This window comes from Theobroma umbraticum, unplaced genomic scaffold (genome assembly GCF_002168275.2).
Source record: "Theobroma umbraticum cultivar Fairchild unplaced genomic scaffold, ASM216827v3 scaffold_44.0, whole genome shotgun sequence".
NCBI classification, from domain to species: domain Eukaryota; kingdom Viridiplantae; phylum Streptophyta; class Magnoliopsida; order Malvales; family Malvaceae; genus Theobroma; species Theobroma umbraticum.
The window spans coordinates 8,497,046-8,518,310 of record NW_018397255.1 but is presented as its reverse complement, the minus strand read 5'-3'; the positions used below and the strand labels follow the sequence as shown (position 1 = coordinate 8,518,310).

Genomic DNA, 21,265 nt, shown 5'->3' with positions numbered 1-21,265 from the left:
AGAAAATGAATAAAAATATATAAAAAATAAAAAGGAAACATTTTGAAAATATTAAAAAGAAAATTATTATTGGAATTATTGTGTTATTAAGGCTTTTTTTGGTAGAATTGAAAAAAAAAATTGAATTTTTTTAAAAATAATTTTTCAATTAAATATTGTTCTCATATCTCACGTGAAAGATTTCTCAATGACTAGGAATAGGATAAACAACAACCCGTCAAGCCCTGAGTCAGAGCAGGCCTTCAAGGCAATGGCCGTCACGAAACCAATAATGAAACCACGTCTTTAATTTTCGAAGTTAAACTCAGACTAACGTAAAAGTAAAAACGCGGAATAAATAAATATCTGATTCCTCCATCCGTTTCTTGTCAGTGTCACCCCACTCTCCTCAAACAAATCACCAAGCTCTCTTTCTGGTTTGTGCTCTTTTACTTTTTTTTTTCTTTAACAAATATGCTGGTTTCTGCATGAATTGCAATTCATTGATCATGTTTTTTTTTTTCTGATATTTGATTCCAGTGAAATTCTTATTTTTAATTCCTGGGTTGTATTTTTTTTTTTCAGTTCTTCTTGTTGGTTCTTTTTGTTTACTGATTTTTCTTGTTTTTGGTTGGGTTGTTGGCTTTGCTGCTGCCCTTTCTTGATCTTGGAAATTGAGCATGCTAATTTTGTGTTTGCTTTATTTCTACCCTTCTTTTCTTTTTTTTTTGCTCAAAAAATTTTTATGGGTAGAGTTGATGTACGGAATTACAGTTCAAAAATAGGGTTAAATGAGTAAGAACAAAGCTTTGGAGGCTTAGCTATGTTTGCGTTTTGGTTTCTGAAACAAAGAGTTAAGAAAGGTGCTGTAATATGTTTATACAAGAAGTCTATATTGTGAAAAATGAAGGCAACTTTAAGTAGAAGGCATTTGGGGTGTTTGGAACACTTATGCTTTTCTCTGCAGACTGTCGTTTAGAAAAGCAAAGTCTTGGCCATATGCTGTGTAGGTGAAACACAAATGACAAAGAAGTATTTAATAGAAAGGATATCATGAAACAACTCAATAATTTGTTAGAATTTGAGAAATTAAAACATCAATGATTTGTTTGCCTGATCTTTTCAAGGAAACAAAGGATCATGGACACCCTCTTTGTGGTTGATGGAAGCTGCATCTTGAAAATTGGCTTTCTACCTAGTCTAACCGTTTAAATTGTAAATCAATATGGTTATTATATGGTATAGATATAGGTTTCAATTTCTAAAATTTAACACCCAAAAGCCATGTGTCTAATAGTAGCTCGGATGGAAAAGAATAGGATGTAACATTTAATTTTCATCAATAATAGAGAGAGACTTCTTGTTGTACTAGTGATGTGAGATGTGAGTTATTACCTACAAACTGTATTTTTCTTTGGCTTTAGCTAAATAAATCAAAACATAATAATTGTGCAACCAACATGTGGTGTGCCTTGGTCTGCTTAGATATTATCTTTAGCAACTAGCAACCATGGGTCTCTTGCAAAAGGATCAACCATGTGTTGGAATTGGGTTTCGTGAAGCTATAACTGTTCCAAGTATCTTCCTACTATATCATTGGTGTAGTTGCAGTTTTTGACAATAAAATTTGTCAACTCTTGACAAAAAATGATATTTGGACAACAGAGGAAAGAAAAAGAAAAAATCACATTGTCTTGAAGCAGTGAAAAAGATTTGATCTTATAAACATCTCACTGTGGATATGGCATGGGATTCAACTAGCTAACTGTAATAACTTGGAATTGTTGCTCATATTCCAGTTAAGTGTTTTTATGTGTCTACTGAGATGCTAAAGCAAAAGGTGTTTTTCTTTTTTTTGTCTGGTAATGGACTTAATTATCAAACCTCAATGTTTGAACTCTTTTTCCAAAAGTATATTCAAAATATACTATTAGAAAGGGAACATTAAATTATTTGTTAGATGTTACTATATTGATGGGATTTCAGGGCTGTTCAGTTTATTCTTGGTGAATAATTTGTCTATTTTCTTGAAGCACAAGAACAATGCCTGAGAAAATAACATCAGAGGACCTTTTGAACAATCTAGTGGAGACCATTGCTGATAGTGTTTCTAAGCAGAAATCTGTGTCCTTTTTTGAGGAAGAGAAATCAAACTCAGTTGTTTCTAGCTTGAATCGGCTTTTTGGACGCCAGAGGCCTGTCCACCATATTTTGGGGGGTGGAAAATGTAGGACTCTTCTACTCTTTTCTTGAAATTGCTATAAAACGTGTGTGCTGATACATGTTATTGCAAATTGTGCAGCTGCTGATGTTTTGTTATGGAGGAACAAGAAGATCTCAGCCAGTGTTTTAGCTGGTGCAACAGCAATATGGGTTCTATTTGAATGGCTTAATTACCATTTCCTGACTCTGTTATGCTTTGCAGTGGTTCTTGGCATGCTTGCTCAGTTTGTTTGGTCAAATGCCTCAGGCTTACTTAACAGGTAACTCAAAGATGCATGCTTATATGTGGTCTTTACGTTTTACTATTTGTTGTTTCTTTAAGGTTTGGTACTCTTGTGTGCTGCTGATGAGTGTTCAATTTTTCTTTGGTAATAAATTACTTCATGGCAATAGGTCACCTTCTGAAGTGCCACGGCTTTTTCTGCCTGAAGAATTATTTGTCAGCATTGGTAGGTCACTTGGTGCCGAGGTGAACCGAGGTTTACAGTTTCTTCAGGATGTTGCATGTGGAGGAAACTTGAAACAATTTCTTGTGGTAGGCCTGCTCTTGAGATTTTTTTAGTATTTTTTTTTTCACAGCTTATGTTTGCAAAGTAATGGTCCTTGCTGATCTTTGAACCTTTTAAAAATTCTGGCATAAATTGTAGAAATATTTAGCTAACTGTTTAGCCATGTATCCTTAATGCATGGAGGAAGAAAAGTTGTGTTTGATTTCTTTATGCATTCTATTTATTGTGGCATTCTTCTCTCTTTCTTTAACTTGGTTGTCTTATATATATAAAATTGATTGTAGATATTTGAAATCTTAAATTGAAATATGTCAATAAGAGGTCCTCAATAACAATATTATTAACACTTGCAAATTTGCCAACTTAATCCTAAAATAAGTTTGAAAATAAAATGAAGTAATATTTTTTGAACAAGTTTCAGCTCGGATGATACAAAAGAAACAAAATAATTGCAATATTTTAAGCTTTAGAAGTATATTGTCAACTTTGCTTACAATCTTCCATAGTTTGTGGAGGGAGAATGTTACACTCAATCTGCATTCCTAATAACTTTCATCTGTTACACTAGATTTGTTTGAGTAAATAATTAATGATCAAAACGTTTCCAGGTTGTGTTAAGCTTGTGGGTTGCTGCTGTTATAGGAAGTTGGTGCAACTTTCTGACTGTTTTGTACATTGGTAAGAAATCTTACTCATTTTATCTCAGCATAACCGTATGTAGATCCACCATTAAAAGAAAAAAAAAAAAAGGCCTGGTAGTACTATGATTTGTGGTCGTGTGCTCTGTACATTGTTAAGCAGACTAGATTTTGTTTGTTTGTGGAACAAATAGGTTGCATGTAATTGAAAGTTAAGAAAGGGACCCTAAAACTGTGACAAGAAGTTGCAGTGCTGTTGATATCAAGTTGATTTCTGCAAAGATTAACAAACTCCCTCCTTTGGTTTGTTGGTGCCGATTAATTTAGTTGTTCTCCTTGTCTTGATTTCTAGTACAAACTGATTATCTATTTGGGTTTAATTTTTAGCTGATTTTCTTCGTTGACTCAACATGAGCATGTTTGTTAGATGCATACATATATAATCCCTAGCCCTTTCTCTTTGTTGCATTCATCATCCTATTTTGAAATTTTTACCTAAAATAAGTGTTGCCTCAATACTTGGTCATGGTCCTCCAACCAGCAAGTAACATCAATGCAAAATAAATTTTTTCTCTCAAGTAGGAATTGAGATTTGCAAGATTTATTCTATAGTTTAAAAGTTAAAAATTATAAATCATAATTAGTGACTAAACTTTTTCATAGTGGGAATTCTAGCCTTTGAACTTTTATTTGTTTCAATCAAGTTATTCTATCTAATGGTATCCTAAACTTCAGACAATTCATGCAATCGAGCCCATCAGACATTAAGTTATGTAAATGTACTGTTAGCTGTATCCCTTGGCATCTAATATGGCCATTGAAAAAAGAAACAGTGTTGACATGGAAACCTTTTTCCTTTCTGAGTTCAAAATTTTACTAGTTTCTTCAAATGAGCGAACTCTATATTTGAGTTACAAGTTCCCATGCTAGCTACATTTTACTTTCATTTTCCTTTTCTCTCTTGATTGCCTTTTTCTTCAAGCGGCAGACTAGCAAGATTGCTGACATCAACCAGTTTAGGTTTGACCTGGCTAGGGTGAATCTGGCTTGCTGGTGCTTATTCGGTGCCAGAATGGTTGGATCTGATTAGCCTAGGCTGCTTTCATTCGTGGCAGCCTAGATCTATGCTGGCTGGCCTGGATTAGACTTGTAGGGGCATGTCGAGGTCAAGCTGGATGGACTCTGTCCTGTTGCTACCTGATCTGGTGGCAGTATGGCTGGATTTGGCCAGCCAAGGCTGTTCTAGTGCCAAGTCCTGGATTGTAGTTATAAGCAATCACACCTGTTGTACCGCTGCTAGGAATTTACAAATAGTAAAAAAATTTACAGGAAAAAAGGAAGGAAAAAGGGAAAAGGAATGAGTAGCCCCTTTCAGAAAACTGTTAAAAGGCAAAAAGGTTTGGAATGAAAAGGGAAAGAAAAGCAGTCTGTCTAGGCCTCTTAATTCAAATAATGAGTAGCCCCTTTTAGAAAACTATTAAAAATGTTGAACTCAAAAAATCTTATGTCAACATTTCTTCCTTTCTCATTGCCACATTAAACACCATATCATATTCTTAATTGAGATTTACATCATTTAACAATTGTTAGACTTGATCACATCAAGCATAACAAGTTTTGTTTCATAATTGGATGAAAATAATGGTTTCATGGCTACTCTTGCCAAATAAAAGTTCAATGGCCTAAATGAACATTTTGAGATAGTTCAGTGGTTAAATTGTGCTTTGTTTGAGCAATGAAGTACTTAATCCAAAATTGAATGTCCACGTTAGAAAAATTCTTTGACTTTTTTGTTTCTTATGGTAAAATTAAAATGATGTTATGTTATTGGTGTTTGATAGTTTCTAATATAAAAAAGTGTAATAATATATTAAAAATTAATATGAAATATAGAAAAAGTAAGAATTGTTGGTATTCTCAAGGGCAAGAGGATATAGTTTTGGAATATTCTGTTTGGAACAGGAGTGGTATTTTACCTTCTTCCTTTGATTCTTTAACTGTATGCTGGAACCATGTAGATATTTTGAAACTAGATATTTTGAAAACTTGATCCATAAAGCAATGGAACAGATAACAGTTTTGCCCTTGAGCTAGTGTAATCAATTTTGGCATTTAACATTATTGAAATTGTGCTTTGCTGGATGTATGATCAGTTTGGTGGGATATTACTGCTAGGCAAGTAAAATTTCCAGGGATTTTTATTTTCTTGGTATCGTAATGTAAATGATGGCATGCACTTTCACATATGACCAATACATTTGGATCTGGAGATGCTTATCTTTTTTCCATCGTATGGAGCAAACCAGACACCTATGCTTTAATTTTTCCAGGATGCTGTTTTCTGTAGCGCATAAGGAACCTTTATCTTCCTGATAAATGTCCATGTATATGTTTCTATGTGCATTGGTGTTTGACCTTGAAGGTTTTCTTTTCCTTGTCAGGTTTTGTTGCAGCCCATACATTACCAGTCCTCTACGAGAGGTATGATGAGCAAATCGATAGCTTTGTGTACAATTTCCTTGACCAGTTTCGGAATCACTATAAGAAGTTGGATACTGGTGTTCTGAGCAAGATTCCCAAGGGAAAGTTCAAGTTGAAGAAGCATGATTAGGTACATTTGTTGACATTCAATAGATCTTCTGAGTTTCTCTAGCATATCTTAATTGTGTTGGGGATCCAGTAAAGCAGGTATATGTAGAATATGTTTGTGGTATGATTTGTGAAAATATGGTATGTTATTCTTGTGACATCACTTTGGATCTTGGAATTATCTTGTTAAGGTCCGTTGCTTGGATTATTTCTCATTAATATGTTAAAATTTTTGCTCGGAGGTCATATTTGCAATAACTCGGCACTAACTCTGTCGTATACCACCAAACAAAAGCATATAGTTTGCCTAATTGTCAGTGTTTCAAGTCAAAATGATTAAACTATCATTCTCTGTGTTCTTTACCAAGCAAAGCTTAAACTCTTTTAAGTCCACGTCTTTCACAGCAGCCAACTAGTCTTGCGTAAAGACTCACAAGCCAACAAACAGTCCATTCACCACAGATACCGATTCCACGAGCCCATCGATGCCCTGCATCGGGTATCTACCCAGTCTGGATTCCATCAAGTATCCAGTCCTTTGCCAACAATTCTCTAAAGTCAAAAAGGTGCAACCATTATTAAAACACCATTGCCATAAACCATTCACAACTCAAGCAAGCCATCGAGAGAGAGACCCACCATTCCATGACCTAAAACATTCACAAGTATAAGCAGCTTACTTCCTTGAGCAATCTGTAACAGCCACATTTGGATGCCCATTGACAGCGGTACCTACACTGATGGCCTCATTCGAAGCGGCCTGCAACCAGGAAGATATGTTCCACCGGCTTTCCAGCATACCGCTGCATTCAAAGGCCAGTAGTGCCCAGCGAAAGCTCCCTCGGCACTCTTGCGACATTCAATCCTCAAATGGCCAATGTCAGCATGAATCTCCACCGCTGGCGTCACCTGGATCATCTGCAACCTGTCGAGGGTTTGTCCCGCTAGCTTACCTCCATAGGAGTTCCCCACAGAGGAGCTCCCACGTCCATGCCACAGCCACACTTGGAAAATCCAAATCATGCCATTCCTCCCTTTCTACCTACCTATCTAATACCACTCATTCCAACCTTTCTACCTAACCTCTTTTGCTTCCAGCACAGCCCACCTCACTTCCATCCAACCCCCTCCTCCTCTCAGCAAACAATGTCAAAACTCTCATTTCAATCTAATCTTCCTTACCACCCCTCCACCTATCTGAACCCTAACCTTGCCATCCCCTACAACGACATCCTTCGAGAGCCACCATCCAGGAACACTGCACAAACTACCCCCGCCGACTCCCTCCCCAATCCTCCTAGCCCGACGTCCACTCAATCGTGAGCACCCAATAAGCCTGTCGGACCAAAGGCACTATAACTCTTCCACTAACCTCATCTTTTACACCAACCATTCTCACCACATCCGATCCTTTTGTAGTACCCTCAACCAAATCAACCCCCCGAGTAAGTTCGATGACGCCCAAAATTTGTGTTGTTGACATGGTTGAAGAGAAAAAAAATCGAGAGTGTGTAGCATTGCATCCATTTACTTTTACTTTTCTATTACACAGTTTTGAATTATTTACTTGTGATTATACACAGGACCTTAAAAACTCAAAAAACGATGTAGAAGTAGATGGATGCAGTTGCCACACACTCTCTCGATTTTTTCTCTTCAACTATGTCCTCCGCAAAAACTTTGGGTGTCATCGAACTTGCACTCTGGGTTGATAATTGCAACGATCATAATACTTACCTTTTGTGTTTTGCTGCCACAAAGACTTCAGGAAACGTCTACGCCATCCTTCCCAAAATATTGAAACCGGGAGACCAAGCAATAATCCACTACCTCATCAGGCCATGCAAAGTCATCCACCGGAGAAGCAACGGGCAGCTGCAGTACCAATCTTGGCAGGGAGGGACCATCGTTATCTACAAGAATGGAGAAACTAAATCAACCTGTACCCATTGTGCGATATGCTTGTAAGAGTTGAAGGATGGAGATCATTGTAGGGTTCTTTCTAGATGCAAACATCTATACCATAAAATTTGCATAGATCCGTCTCTAGTTAAAGACAGGCATTACCCATTTTGTCGTGGTTCTTTCCATGATTTGGAACCAACCACTCAGATTGTAGACAGTTCACAGATGGAGGATGGATTGAAATCCTAATATTTCTAGTATATAATTGCTACAAGTTTAAAACAGAGGTTTGATTTTATTCCATTGAGCTTTAATTAGTAATTCACTTTTATATTTTATTAGTATTTAGTACTATTAATTAACAATAGTTCCATCAAACCAATTAATTAAACATGATATAAACGTCTGTTAAGTTATATATTCATCATCTGTCATGGTAAACATATTTTTAACTTTGAAAATCAGGATTAGGGCTTTTAACAAGTTAAAGTTTAAAACTCTGGTTTTCTTTTTCGTTTTGTATCTCTTCTTTCTTTGACCTTTTTATTTAGTTCCCCTCCATACAAGAAGCTCTACAAGCGAGATTCCTGGCAATAGTCAGACTGGTCTAGCTTACCTGTGCTTTATATGCGGCTGCTAGGTTGGATTTGGCCGACATTGTTAATTTCCGGCCCTAGTTGGCCATGTCTAGGCCTTGGAAAGCTAGACGAAGCCAACTTACTAAGTCTCCATCTCCATCAAGTCATTGATGATTCCCAATAAATATAAATATATATATATATAAAATATCACATGATTATGTGATTACAACGTCCATTATGAAAGATCATTCCAATTCAAACAAATAAGATTATGTTTTTCACAATATTGTCTCTTAAAACTGTCTAAGGCACTACATTTAAAATTAAGATTGTAGCAAAAAAGAAAAAAAAAAAAAGAGGTGCTATGGAGTAGAGGTGTCTCAAGTCGAGTTACTCGACCAAGCTTGTGGGCTCGGTCTGGTTCGAGTTGCATTAGCTTAGAAATTTAAATCCAACTTGGTCGATTATCTTATATTATATAATTTTTATGTAAAAATATATTTAAAACATGAATATAAAATAATAATTAAATGGATGAAATGAATTGAATTTATGTTTAACTTTAAAAATGAAAGGTATGATACATCCAACTTGGTTCAATTCATAAAGACTTCTAACGTAAAATTCAAAGAAGCTTAAAACAATCCATTCATTAAAAAGCTTGTTTCTTTTTCTTTTTTTTTTACTTTTACCTGATTATTAAATAGTTCTAATCTACCTAGTTATCTATGGTTCTCTAATAATTTAGTTTGACAAAGATTTTAGTATTAAATTAAATTAATAAAACAATAGAATCCTAAATTAAAGGATATAATTCTTAAACTTAAATTTTTGTTAGAGTATGTAAAGCAATTCTATTTTATAAAATATATATTAATTTCAATACTTTATTACTGTATTTTTTACACAAAAAAATTGTTAATAGTACATATAAATGTAAAGATTCCGAGATCTACAGTAACATTTTAACAAGTATAAAAAATTTGGACTTCCATTTAGCATCAGATAGTAGCAAGAATATATATGACATGTATTGGCGTCTCTTCAAAACCATGTCCAGGATTTGCAGAAGCTGGTGGCAACGCATTAGCCTGCTTAATTGTTTGACATGCTCAATTGGAGTTAACGGTAATTTTTTATATGAATCAATAATATTGTATCCTCCAGTACTGATAAAAAATTAACCAAATCCGCCATGAATTAGGATTAATTAAGTTATTATATATATAAAGGACGTAAATTAAGAAACTCATATACAGTGTATAGAACAACAGAAGTAGGTGCATGCACAGTCTCTCTGGATTCTTTCTCTTCAATCATGTCATCCGCACAAACCCTATTGAGCGACCTCCAACTTGCAGTCTGGGTGACGATAATAGCAGTACTGATAATAGTTGCCTTCATGTTTTGCTGCGACAAAGGCTTAAGGGAAAGTCTCCGAGCTCATCCTCCCCAAGATATTGAAACCGGGAGACCACGCAATAACCAGGCCAGGCAAAGACAGCCACCGGCGAGCCAGCAGGCAGCTGCAGTACTAGTCTTGGCAGGGACCATTGTTATCTACAAGGATGGAGGAACTAAATCAAACTGCACCGATTGTGCGATATGCTTGGGAGAGTTGAAGGATGGAGATGAGTGTAGGGTTCTTTCCAAATGCAAACATATGTACCATAAGCTTTGCATAGATAAGTGGCTGGTTAAGGATACGCATTGCCCACTTTGTCGTGCTTCTGTCCATGATTCGGAACCAACCACTCAGATTGTAAACAGTTCTTAGAGTCTTAGATAAAGAAGGATTAATTAGAATGGGATTGGAGTCCTAATTTTTTTACATGTTGAGCTTTAATTAGTAATTCACTCTTATATTGTATTACATATTATTTAGTAATATTAATAATATATAGTTCAATCAAAGAAATTAATTGGACATGATATAAACGTCTGTTAAAGTGATATATTCGTCATCTGGCATGGTAAAATAATTTTTTTATTTTATTATTAATGTTGAAAATTAGGATTAGGCCTTTTAACAAGTTAAGTTAAACTTTGTTTTTCATTTTCCATTTGTGTTTAGTTCCCCACTCCCCTCTTTATTTAGCCGGATTGGTGGCAATAGTTGGGCTGGTCTACCTTGATGGTGCTTCATCTGCGGTTGCAAGGTCGGATTGGGCCGAACGTTGTTACCGGTCCCAATTGGACAGGTCTAGGCCTTGGATGGCTAGACCAAGCCAACCATTTGGGCTTTTTTAAGGCCTAATTAAGCATCGATAAAGGATGCTGCTACAACTCTTTGTTCAAATGCTACATATATTTTAATGAGAAAATTACGAGAAACAATTTTTTTTATAAGTTTAATTTAAAAATATATTTTTTTATAATTTTAATTATTTTTTATTAATTTTTTACATGATTTGACAATAATACCTTTTAAACAATTTCAGATAAATTAAAATAATTTTAATTTTCTCTATTTCGCATACAGATAAAATTTTAAAATTAAATCTTGATTTTTCTCTGGTTAAATACTGTTTATCTCACTATTCAAACAGTAGAAATGACATCAAGCTTTTTCTTAATTTATTTTATTTTTTGGGATGGTAGATCTTGGGGTTTTCAAAGATAATAAACAACGATTTTACTTTGATTACAGGGAACATGATGAATGTGGTAATGGATACTTTTTGGTGATAACTTACTTTAAAGCGTGTGCTACGATGGAGATGCCTGTGTTGATTAGTTGGATAAAATTGATTAAGATAATGGGCTCAGGGAGAAGGAATAACTAAAATATGTTTGGTGAGTTTTATGGTGGTTTACGGTTTTGTTATGCTTGGGATTATGATGATTGTTAAACATGTTTGTTGGGGATTTAAATTTTTTTATGGGATTTTGAATAGAAATTGTTCAGAGAATATTTTGTAAAGGAAATATATTTTGTTTTTGTATAAGAGGAGTGAGCAAGGCCCTCCCGATAAAGATATATTTTGTCTTGCTTTGAAGGGTTATAGAGTTTTGTAACCTATTTTTATGAAATGCACATTTTCATGGCTTAGTAAAAAAAAAAGTGTTTTAGATTCTTGAGTTTATTGGTTTATTCATAGAACTCCAAAGTTGAAAAATTGAAATTGATTATACTGATTTTTAAGTATTGTAAGACTAGTTTTTAAGTATTGCGTGATTGGTTTTTAGATATTACATTATTGGTTATAGGCATTGTGTAATTGATTTTTAAGTAATGCTTAAGTCACATAATATCTTAGTAACTAGTCACGCAATGCCTTACTAGCAAGTCACGTAATACCTACCAACTAGTCATGCAATGCCATATTAACCAATCACGCAATACTTAAAAATTAGTCACGTAATGTCTAAAGTCAGTTACACAATATCTAAAAATTAGTCACACAATATTTAAAAACTAATCATGCAATACCCATAATCAATCATGTAATATCTAAAAATAGTCATACAATACTCAAAAACCACCAAAACTACTTATTTCCATTTAACAATATCAATAACTTCAAATGATACACCATATTCTATTTAACAACATAATTAACGAATATGCCTACTTGACAAAGAGTGCTTAAAATGTTCAAAAGTTTTTCTTCATATATCAAAAATCACTCCAAAATACTTAAAAATTCTCAAAACGCTCAAAAGTTTTCTTCGTGTATCAAAAACTACTCCAAAACGCTCAAAATGCTTAAACGTTTTTCTTTCTAATAAGAAATACTCTAATGATAAATAGTCTGACGAGAAAAACTCAAAGAATATGAGTTAGTTTGAGATGCAAACTTAAACATACTTGACTCGTTAATAGGTTTCGGGTTGAGGTGCGGAGCTAAATAAATGAGTCGGTTTTATTAAGAGTAATTTTGTTGAAATTTTAATTCTCTTGATTAAAAACAGTTAAAATTATAAAAATATCTATTGTCAGAAACGTCTTATGCATGAGGCCTATTTAAAAAAGAACTCTATTTTAATTTGTTAAAAAAAAATTTGTTATCTAGTTTGAAACAATGTTGAATATTTTATAAGAAAAAAATTATATTTTTATATGAATTTTTAAAATTAAAAAATTCACAGCAACCTAGTTTTGTTACACGCTAATTTCTAACAATTTACTCAAATAGTGTCAAAAAAGTTTATTCTTATTACTCTTTAATATCATATTATTCAAAACATTTTAATTTCTCATACCACCTTTTCAAAAAACATACCAAACGCTCAAAATCTCAAGTTATATTTTTTTTACTACTTTTTCTCATAATAGTTTTCAAACGAAGTTTTTCAACTTAAATATTTTTTAACATAATATTTTAAAAAATCTTTTTAACTATTTAAAAAAATTCAAATAAATCTTTGTTATTATCTTATGTTAATCAAACCTTTATACTTTTATTTTGAATTAAATAAGTTCTTATAATTAAGGGTGGATTAACTACCATTAGTCAAATTTTCACTTGTTATTTTACACCCAATATGAGGTTAACATGGAGAATGAAATATCATGTGATCATGCTATCATGTCACGTAATCATCTATTATGACATGTCAATATTATGTGATATAGAATAATATAAGTGATCATTTAACTAACAATAGTTACTTATGAGAACTTATTTGATTAAAAATACAATTATAAGAATTTGATTGAACTTAATAAAATAATAAAAATATGAACTTATTTCAAATTTTTTAAATAATTTAAAAACTTTTTTAAATATTATATCATCTTTTTCAAACGCAATAGCAAATATTAAATATAGCCTAAGCTTGCTTAGACATATAGCTAATATTGTGAATGTAATCTATAGATTTCCACTGGTGTTTTACACTCGTAATATATTATCATCTCCTCAAAAGAAAAAAAAAATTGATATTGCTAACTGTCATGAGGAAATCACTAGGTACCCAACTTAAAATGCAACCAAGCCTAGATCAACGTAGAAAATATAGGTGCACAAATTTAAGATTAGCATCTTTTACCTACATTTATGAATAATACACACACTATAATTCTGTAAAATTAGAAGAGCTATAATTAATATATATATATATATATATATATCAAAGAATACTTTTTAGTTGTACTCTTTATTTCCCCTCAATGTGAATTTTCCTTGCTTCTTGATTACAGTTTTGTTAACTTATTTAAAATTTAATTTAATTAGATGTTTCAAGTACAAATATTAAGATGAAACAGATGAAATTTAAGAGATGGTAACCCAAGACTGAATGTGTTTTTATTATATATGCCAAAGACCCTATGGCAATGCGGCAATGTCTAAGTTTGATACTTGTGTTAAAAGCTTCATACGCCTATGTTGTTTGCTGTTGCTGGGTAGTTTCAGGCTTCATACGCCTGTTCTTGTAGAGCCAGTATTGTTGCTAGTTTGTTTTTGGTTGCAGACTTTCGGCTGTTTCTGATATTTGTGTTTAAGCTTGGGATTCATCTTTTGTTGTTGCAGTTAAGGTGGCTTTGGGATTTTATCTATCTTCCGAGACGTTTTTTAATTGTTTATTTCTATTAATAAATCCCTGTATGCTTCTCAATAGATATGCCAAAGAAAAATATAATTTGAGTCAAAATTTTGAACGATGTCATTGTTAATTATTATATGTCAAGCTAAAATATTCTGATTTCATTAGAAAAATTATACTTTTTTGTATCTTTCATCGATTCAGGAGAGCCAAAATCAAGGTAAGTTGGACTTTGATGAACCCTCTTAGGATTAAATATTCTCACTTTATTTAATTTGCACATGGCTAAGGTTCTATTCCTCCTTACCCTGAAACAAACTGGGGAGAGGGCCGGTCGTTTGAAAATTGCTGCCTCCATCTGCTACTCAAGGGTTGATCATATCATACAAATTTTTCCAGGTAGATGAGCTGCATGTGGCAATGAAGGTTGAGAGTGTGTAGACCTGTTGCTTCCACGAGTGGGCAACAACCCTACATGAGAATGGCTCATGTGCGAGGGAGTGGGACCCTACCCCGCCAACTAAGAAGAATGTATGGAGACTATAGCCCTGCTATGTCACTCTCCTTCCTGCTTTACTTAGTGCCAGACCCAGTGGTACTACTTTTACCCGTTATAAATTGCGTGGTGTGGTCTCATTTCACTCAACTACAAAACGCTCTTTGCCCAAGTTAGAAGCAGTTTCCTTCTGCCGCATTACTACACAACTCAATGGTGGTTGTCAGTGGCAAGAAGCCTGCAGGTGTTTCTAAGATGCTCATCAACAATGATCACCATGATGCGACTTGTCTATTTACATATAAGGAAAACGATGGGGACGATGACGACGACGACGATGGAGCTGACGTAGCACCTGCGGCGTAGCTAGCTAATGACATGAGGGATTAGAGGATATCATCTCAGAATAGCTGGAGAGCTGAAGAAATCAACCGATACATATGTATTTGTAGACTTTAAAAGCCAGTAATCTACTTATAATTGTGCGCTTAATATATAGCTGAAGTTCACTCTTAGTTGTATGACTCACTAGTAAACTTGTCACTATGAAGAGTGGCTTCCATGCTAATACATATATCTACATTGTACTATTATACTACTGCCCTTTCTTTCTCCTTGTTGCTTATCTCTCTCCCTGTCTCTGTCTCTCTATCTCTCTCTATCACATACATATCATGATGTTTGGCTTATTGACAGGCTTAGGGCTTTGCATTTCCAAGTCCTCTTTATGGTTTTACAAATTAGGGAAATGCTAACGCGTATCTATAGGCATATATTTGTTCCAAAATGTCCTCTTGCATTTACAATGATACCATTCTTACTGAACTAACTGAAGTTAGGAAAACCCTTTTATATATATTATATGCAATCTTATCATCTTCCAGCAATACATGTTCCCATTTTAATTTGTTTAATAACTCTTGCCTTTGTTGACATAATGGGATTGCTTAATTTCACTTGGACACAAATTATTCGACAGTTTCCCTTCTCAAACTGAAAAAAACCAACAAATTCAGCTAAGAGGACCAACGATCACTGCAGGCATGTTTTACTGTTAATGCTAGCTGCTAGTGAAACTGATGGCTGATTCATTTTTTATATATATTGGATGAAGAAGCAGTGTAGAAGATTAATTTTAGTAGATTACCTTCTTTTCACTGATGTTTTCCAAGTTGTAAAAGCAGGAAATAAAATTTTTACACTACTTTCTTTTAAAGTCTTTCTTCAAATGATTATTACATTAGGTAGCTTAATGTTTTTTCGTCTACATATGTATGTCCTATTTGTCTAATCAATACTCTCATTTCTATCTCTCATAATAAGTCAACAATTCAGGCTCCATGTGGCGGTAGATTGATAATTAGAGCAACATGTGTTCCACCGCAAAGCATGGACTTGACTCGCATTAGCACTGGACAATCTACTATTTGGGAGAGGAAAGCAAGTTGGCTGGCAAACAAGACTTTTGTTTCTTGGTATATCATCATCATCACTTGATCATTTCATCTTCTTTCTTCCCTTTCTTTTTTACTTACTTTCCTTTTGCAAAGTATTATACATATATAATATAAAATCATATTTAGGTTTTAGGGTTATATATGCTTTCTGGGTATAAGGATTCAAGAGAACAAATTAAATTAAGCTACTGAAGTGATGGCCAACGTGGTGAATGGGGATAACATATCTCCACTAGACATAAAGGAAGAAGCATTTAATAAAGCAACATATTGAAATGGTACATATATACAACAACTAAAAAGCAGATTAATTGGCCATCAGGGGAGGGATGGATATATGCTTCAGGAATAGCTGTTCAATTGTATTTATTGCATTATTTGACTTCTTATCTTTGTGTATGAGATTATGTTGGACACTTATCTACTTATTAAAATATGCATTAACACTGAAATTTCTTAACTTCACAAGTGGATTTATAGGATGGTTACAAATCTTCATAATATGTCTAAATTTTGACATTTGTGAATTGTGAACCTTTTAAATCCGCTGTTGAAGTTAAATTAAAATTTTCAACATTTATATATAGGATAATAATTCATTTTTAATACTACTTTTTAATTCATGGAATGGTTGTATTTGGTTATGTATAGTATGTATTGCTGCAGCTGGATCTTTGTATGTAACAGACTGTTGAATGTGTCTTTCATTATTTGGATCAGCTGATCTGTAATGCTTTCTCCTGTGGGTGCAGGATAAGCGTCGGTGAACAAAAGGGACTTTGATGAAGAGGACAAATTAAGTACAATTTAATTTGTTAACACACACACATATATATATTACCAAAGGAAAAGCCTCCGTCCCTCTCTCAACTCCATGACAAATTGGAGCTTAATTTTATATTCTAAGACGTGTGACTCATTTTAATTCATCTTATAGTTTCAATGTTCAGTCTCTCTTTCTGAACTATTTCCTATAGTGTATTTTCGTTTTTGGTAATTAAAAATAATAAATTTTGAATACATATCACTTGAGAAAGACAAAAAAAAAAAAACCCATTCGTAGCATGAGCAAGAAAACCGTGTATATTATACTATTTAACATAAAACCAAATGTTAAATACATGATACATGATAAGTTATTAATTAGATCATTTTCACTATTAACATCAACAATAACAATAACAAAATCTGCATGTCTAATAACGTAATTATAAAAATTTTAAATCATAAACTTGATAACTGTTCGACAATTAAACTATTTAATTACTAAAAAGATAAATAAATACTTATAAGATTATTATATATTACTTTCATGTCAATTATAAATAATCAAATAACTGAATTTTTTTTCAAAAAAAATAGGATTATTATTCTTATGAATTTTATGATATACATTCACACAAGTTGTATGCTTTAGAAAAAGCTAGCGTGTACGGTTTAGAAAGAGAGACTTTAAATATTAAAAAGAATATCTTTCATTGTTATATATGACCTTAGGTAAGCCATACATTCATTAGACAAGAATTATACCTAAAACAGGTGAACAAAGTGAGTGTTGTATCAAACCTTATTACAAAAAGAGGAAACAAGTCACATGTAAATTACCCTTTTGGGGAGGTCCTTTTAATTTCATATCGAAAAGTAGCTGCTTAAAGATTATTCTTCACATGGTCAATATCTCATTTAAATAGTTGGATGTTATTAAGTTTTTGTTATTATATTTATGAGGAGTCAATGACCCACAACGGTCCAGCCCCATTGACTGATCATGTGATGGTCACTAAGGGCCATGCCTTGCAAGTGTCTAGTAAATGGGAAAATGGCCATACCCCTTCCTTTTACAAGATTAAAAAATAATAATAATAATGGAGACAGTCTTGGTGTCGTGGGCATGTCCTTCGTTGAAGAATTAAAAGCAAGATTTTGAACATTATTATAATATTATGCCCAATACGTAATTTTTGGATGGTATGACATGTCCCAAAAATATGTAGAGTAGTATAATATTAGTTTGCCAAGGACACATGGCGAGATGGTCTTAACGAGGAGAAGAAGTTTCATTTGTGGGAGATTGGAAAAAAATAAAAAATAAAAAGATCTCAAATGTGCCGCTTGATATATTTTTTTTAATAGCAGAAAGAATTTATTAAGATCTTGACGCAAGGCATCGAACAATACAAAACAAAAAACACAAGCAAAAGGAGAGTCAAGGCAACAGAGTCAGGTGCAAAACAAAAATAAACAAAGACAATAGCCAAAGCAAAACGAACCAGAGAAAGAAAAAACCAGGAACAAAGGAAGTAGCAGTTGAAACAAGAAGCAAAGAAGCAAGCGAACCATCGCGAAAATTAGAAAACCTGAATGAAATCAAAAGGTCTATCCACACTAGCTTTAGCCCTCTCATTCGCCACGGAGCAGTCTTTGGATTTTCACACCATTTAATTGCATTTATAGAGTCAGATTCAATAATCAAAGAATGAGAAGAAGTTCAAGAAAACACACCAAAAAAACCAAAAACTTCCTTTGTCGCCATGATTTCAAAACGATTAAAGTCACCAATACCCTGGGATTTGGAAAACAAAAGTTTAAAATTCCCACTATAGTCTCTTAGAACGTCCACATACCAGCAAGACCCGACTACGTTAAGATAAAATTAGCTTGAGTCTTGTTTCTTATTTTAACTAAGTATTGGACATGTGTCTATTTTGCTTTGTTGTACTAGTTTAGTAAGCTAAAACTTATGTTGCTACTACATGTTTATAAATGTGTAAGCTTTGCATGCTAACTTTAATCTTATGTTAAACACTTGGTGGTTTTGTACAAGTGTTATGCATTTTATGTGTAAATGCTTATATCTCTCTTCAGTTAATATGATGATCGATATTAGCAAAGTTATTTTCTTCTTAACTTTGTTCTTGTTCTATGCATTACAATTATATATTCTTTTAATGGTTCTTGAACATCTGTTCTATGACATCAACCATATCATGGTATTAGAGTATTAACCGATCCTTGAGCCACCTAAAATACTAAAACACAATCCTAAAATCTCATCTTTCACCTACCAAAAACTTACTCTTTTTCAAACAATATCAACTTCAACTGTTAGATAGCAATCACCACCTACATTTGATAGTTCAAACTACCATGTTTGGGTTGTCAAAATGAAAGCATTTTTGAAAGAGAATGCCACATAAGCATAAGTGAAGCAATATGAAGAGGACATTACAAAGAGATATAGAGCTATATCTTTCATACACTCAACAGTGTCTAAGTTAGTCTTTAGTAGAATTATGGGGTATGAGACTACAAAACAAGCTTTAAGCTTAAACAGGAGTTTTTGGGGTCTACAAGAAGCAAATAGATGCGTTTGTAAAATCTCATAAGAAAATATGAACTTTTGAGAATGAAGGAAAGTAAGATAGTGGGTGAATTTGTTGAAGATGTGATGAAGCTGGTGAATCAGATTCGACTTATGAGTGAAACTTTTACAGATGTAAAAGTGGTGGAGAAGGTTATGATGAGCTTACCAGAGAGGTTTGATGGCACTGTTACTTCTCTAAAGCAAGTAAAGGACATCTAAAAACTCACAATCTCAAATTTAATGAGTGCTTTGGAAACTGATGAACAAAGAAAAGGAGCAAGGAGAGATGAAAGAGTTGATCATGCTTTGTCTACTTGTATGAAAGGCAAAACTCATGTAGATTCTTCATTTAAAAAGAATCCAAATAATACCAAAGAAAAAGATAAAGCTGGTACTCATACTGGAAGATTGCAAAATGGAAAAGGAAAGCTTCCAGTTTGTACTCACTACAAAAAGAAGAACCATGCTGAATCTTTTGGCTAGTTTAGACCTAGGGTTAAATGCAATGCATGCAAACAACGGGGACATGTAGAAAGAGTTTGCAAGAATAAAGCTGATATAGCAAACAAGGAAACAAAGGCTATAAAACAAGTTGAGAAGGCTAAAGTTGCAGAAGAAGTCTCATTTATGGGTACCACAAAGTCTGGTTTAACATATGAAAATTAGTGGCTTATTGATAATGCATGTTCAAACCACATGACCTCAGAGGTTGAATTATTTTCTGAAATCGACACTAATCATTATTCTTCAATAAAAATAAGAAATTGTTATATACTACAAGCTACAGGGAAAGGCACAATTGCAATTCAAACTATTTTAAGCACCAAGTATGCCCTTAATGTGCTTTTAGTTCTTGAAATAACTTAAAATCTCTTGAGTGTGGGTCAGCTGGTTGATGAGTATTATGTGTTGCTACTTAAAAATCATGCATGCACAATTCATGAGCCTTTAAGTGAATATTTGATGTCAATGTCTATGGTTAAGAGATATTTTCCTATAAAATAGAGTAACATTTACTTATCTGCAATTAAGTCATCAACTAAACAATCAATTTTCTAGAACAAAAGGCTTGGTCATTGCAATTATAAGTCATTATTGCAAGCCAGTGCCTCTGGTTTGTTGATGAACCTTTCAAAATTGCATGAACATGGTAAACTGACTAAAAAGCCTTTTCCTAAATTGAGCCTGAATAAAGCAGTTAATAGACTAGATTTAGTTCACTCTAATGTTGCTAGACCTATGAGTGAGCCTTCTCTAAGTGGAAGTAGATATTTTGTTATTTTTACTGATGACATGTTTAAAATCATTTCAATCTATTTGATTGAGCACAAGTCAGAAGTATTTTTTGTGTTTCAGAAATTTAAAGTTAAAGTTGAGAATGAATATAGTTGTAAGATCAAGACTTTAAGGAAAAATAATAGAGGAGAATATATTTTTTCAAAGTTCACAAGTTATTTGGAAAATGAGGGTATTCTTTATCAATTAACTGTTTTGTACTGTCCTAAATAAAATGGTGTGAGTGAAAGAAAGAACAGAACTATTGTTGAGATGTGCAAGTGCCTTCTATTTGGGAAAATGCTTCTAAAGAGCTTCTAGGCTAAAGCATTTAGCACTACCGTATATCTGCAGAATATCTTGATAACTCAAGTTGTTAACAACAAAACTCCTTATGAGGCCTAGCATAATATCAAGCCCTTTATTGATCATTTAAGGATTTTTGGGTCTATATACTATCAAATGTGCCTTAAGAACTCAAAGATTAGTTACAGCCAAGACAAAGATGGGAATCTTTATTTGTTATAGTCAATAGTCCAAGGTTTACAGAATTTATCAAATTGATTCAAGCAAAATTTCTATTAGTAGACATGTATCATTTGATGAAAGAGCTTACTGGAATTAAAAACTTAACCAAGTGTAGTATATTAGGATTCCAAATGGGGATATTGATTTTCATCCTACCAACAGTGAAGAAGTGATTGACAATGAACAATTGGTAAATGAGCCTCCTATGAAAGGCACTCGATTATTACAAGA

At 33.4% G+C, this 21,265-nt stretch overlaps 2 protein-coding genes across 2 annotated transcripts; both read left to right on the top strand.

Moving 5' to 3' along the window:
• Positions 1–234: 234 nt before the first annotated feature.
• LOC110429496 (Reticulon family protein) lies at positions 235–6,179 on the top strand. The gene is made up of 6 exons (XM_021445567.2): positions 235–416; positions 2,013–2,206; positions 2,282–2,462; positions 2,596–2,737; positions 3,320–3,389; positions 5,791–6,179. Exons 2-6 carry the CDS (start codon positions 2,023–2,025, stop codon positions 5,958–5,960), a joined length of 747 nt encoding a protein of 248 aa, XP_021301242.1. The 5' UTR covers positions 235–416; positions 2,013–2,022; the 3' UTR covers positions 5,961–6,179.
• A 3,563-nt stretch (positions 6,180–9,742) lies between these two features.
• LOC110410044 (RING-H2 finger protein ATL40-like) lies at positions 9,743–10,201 on the top strand. Its single transcript, XM_021419614.1, has one exon. It carries the CDS (start codon positions 9,743–9,745, stop codon positions 10,199–10,201), a length of 459 nt encoding a protein of 152 aa, XP_021275289.1.
• Positions 10,202–21,265: the final 11,064 nt, after the last annotated feature.

Excerpts from the sequence above, each read along its gene's own strand:
- LOC110429496 (XM_021445567.2), top strand. The coding sequence starts at position 2,023 with ATGCCTGAGAAAATAACATCAGAGGACCTTTTGAACAATCTAGTGGAG. Across the intron at positions 2,207-2,281 it reads TATTTTGGGGGGTGGAAAAT|CTGCTGATGTTTTGTTATGG; the intron begins GTAGGACTCTTC and ends CAAATTGTGCAG. Across the intron at positions 2,738-3,319 it reads ACTTGAAACAATTTCTTGTG|GTTGTGTTAAGCTTGTGGGT; the intron begins GTAGGCCTGCTC and ends AAACGTTTCCAG.
- LOC110410044 (XM_021419614.1), top strand. The coding sequence starts at position 9,743 with ATGTCATCCGCACAAACCCTATTGAGCGACCTCCAACTTGCAGTCTGG.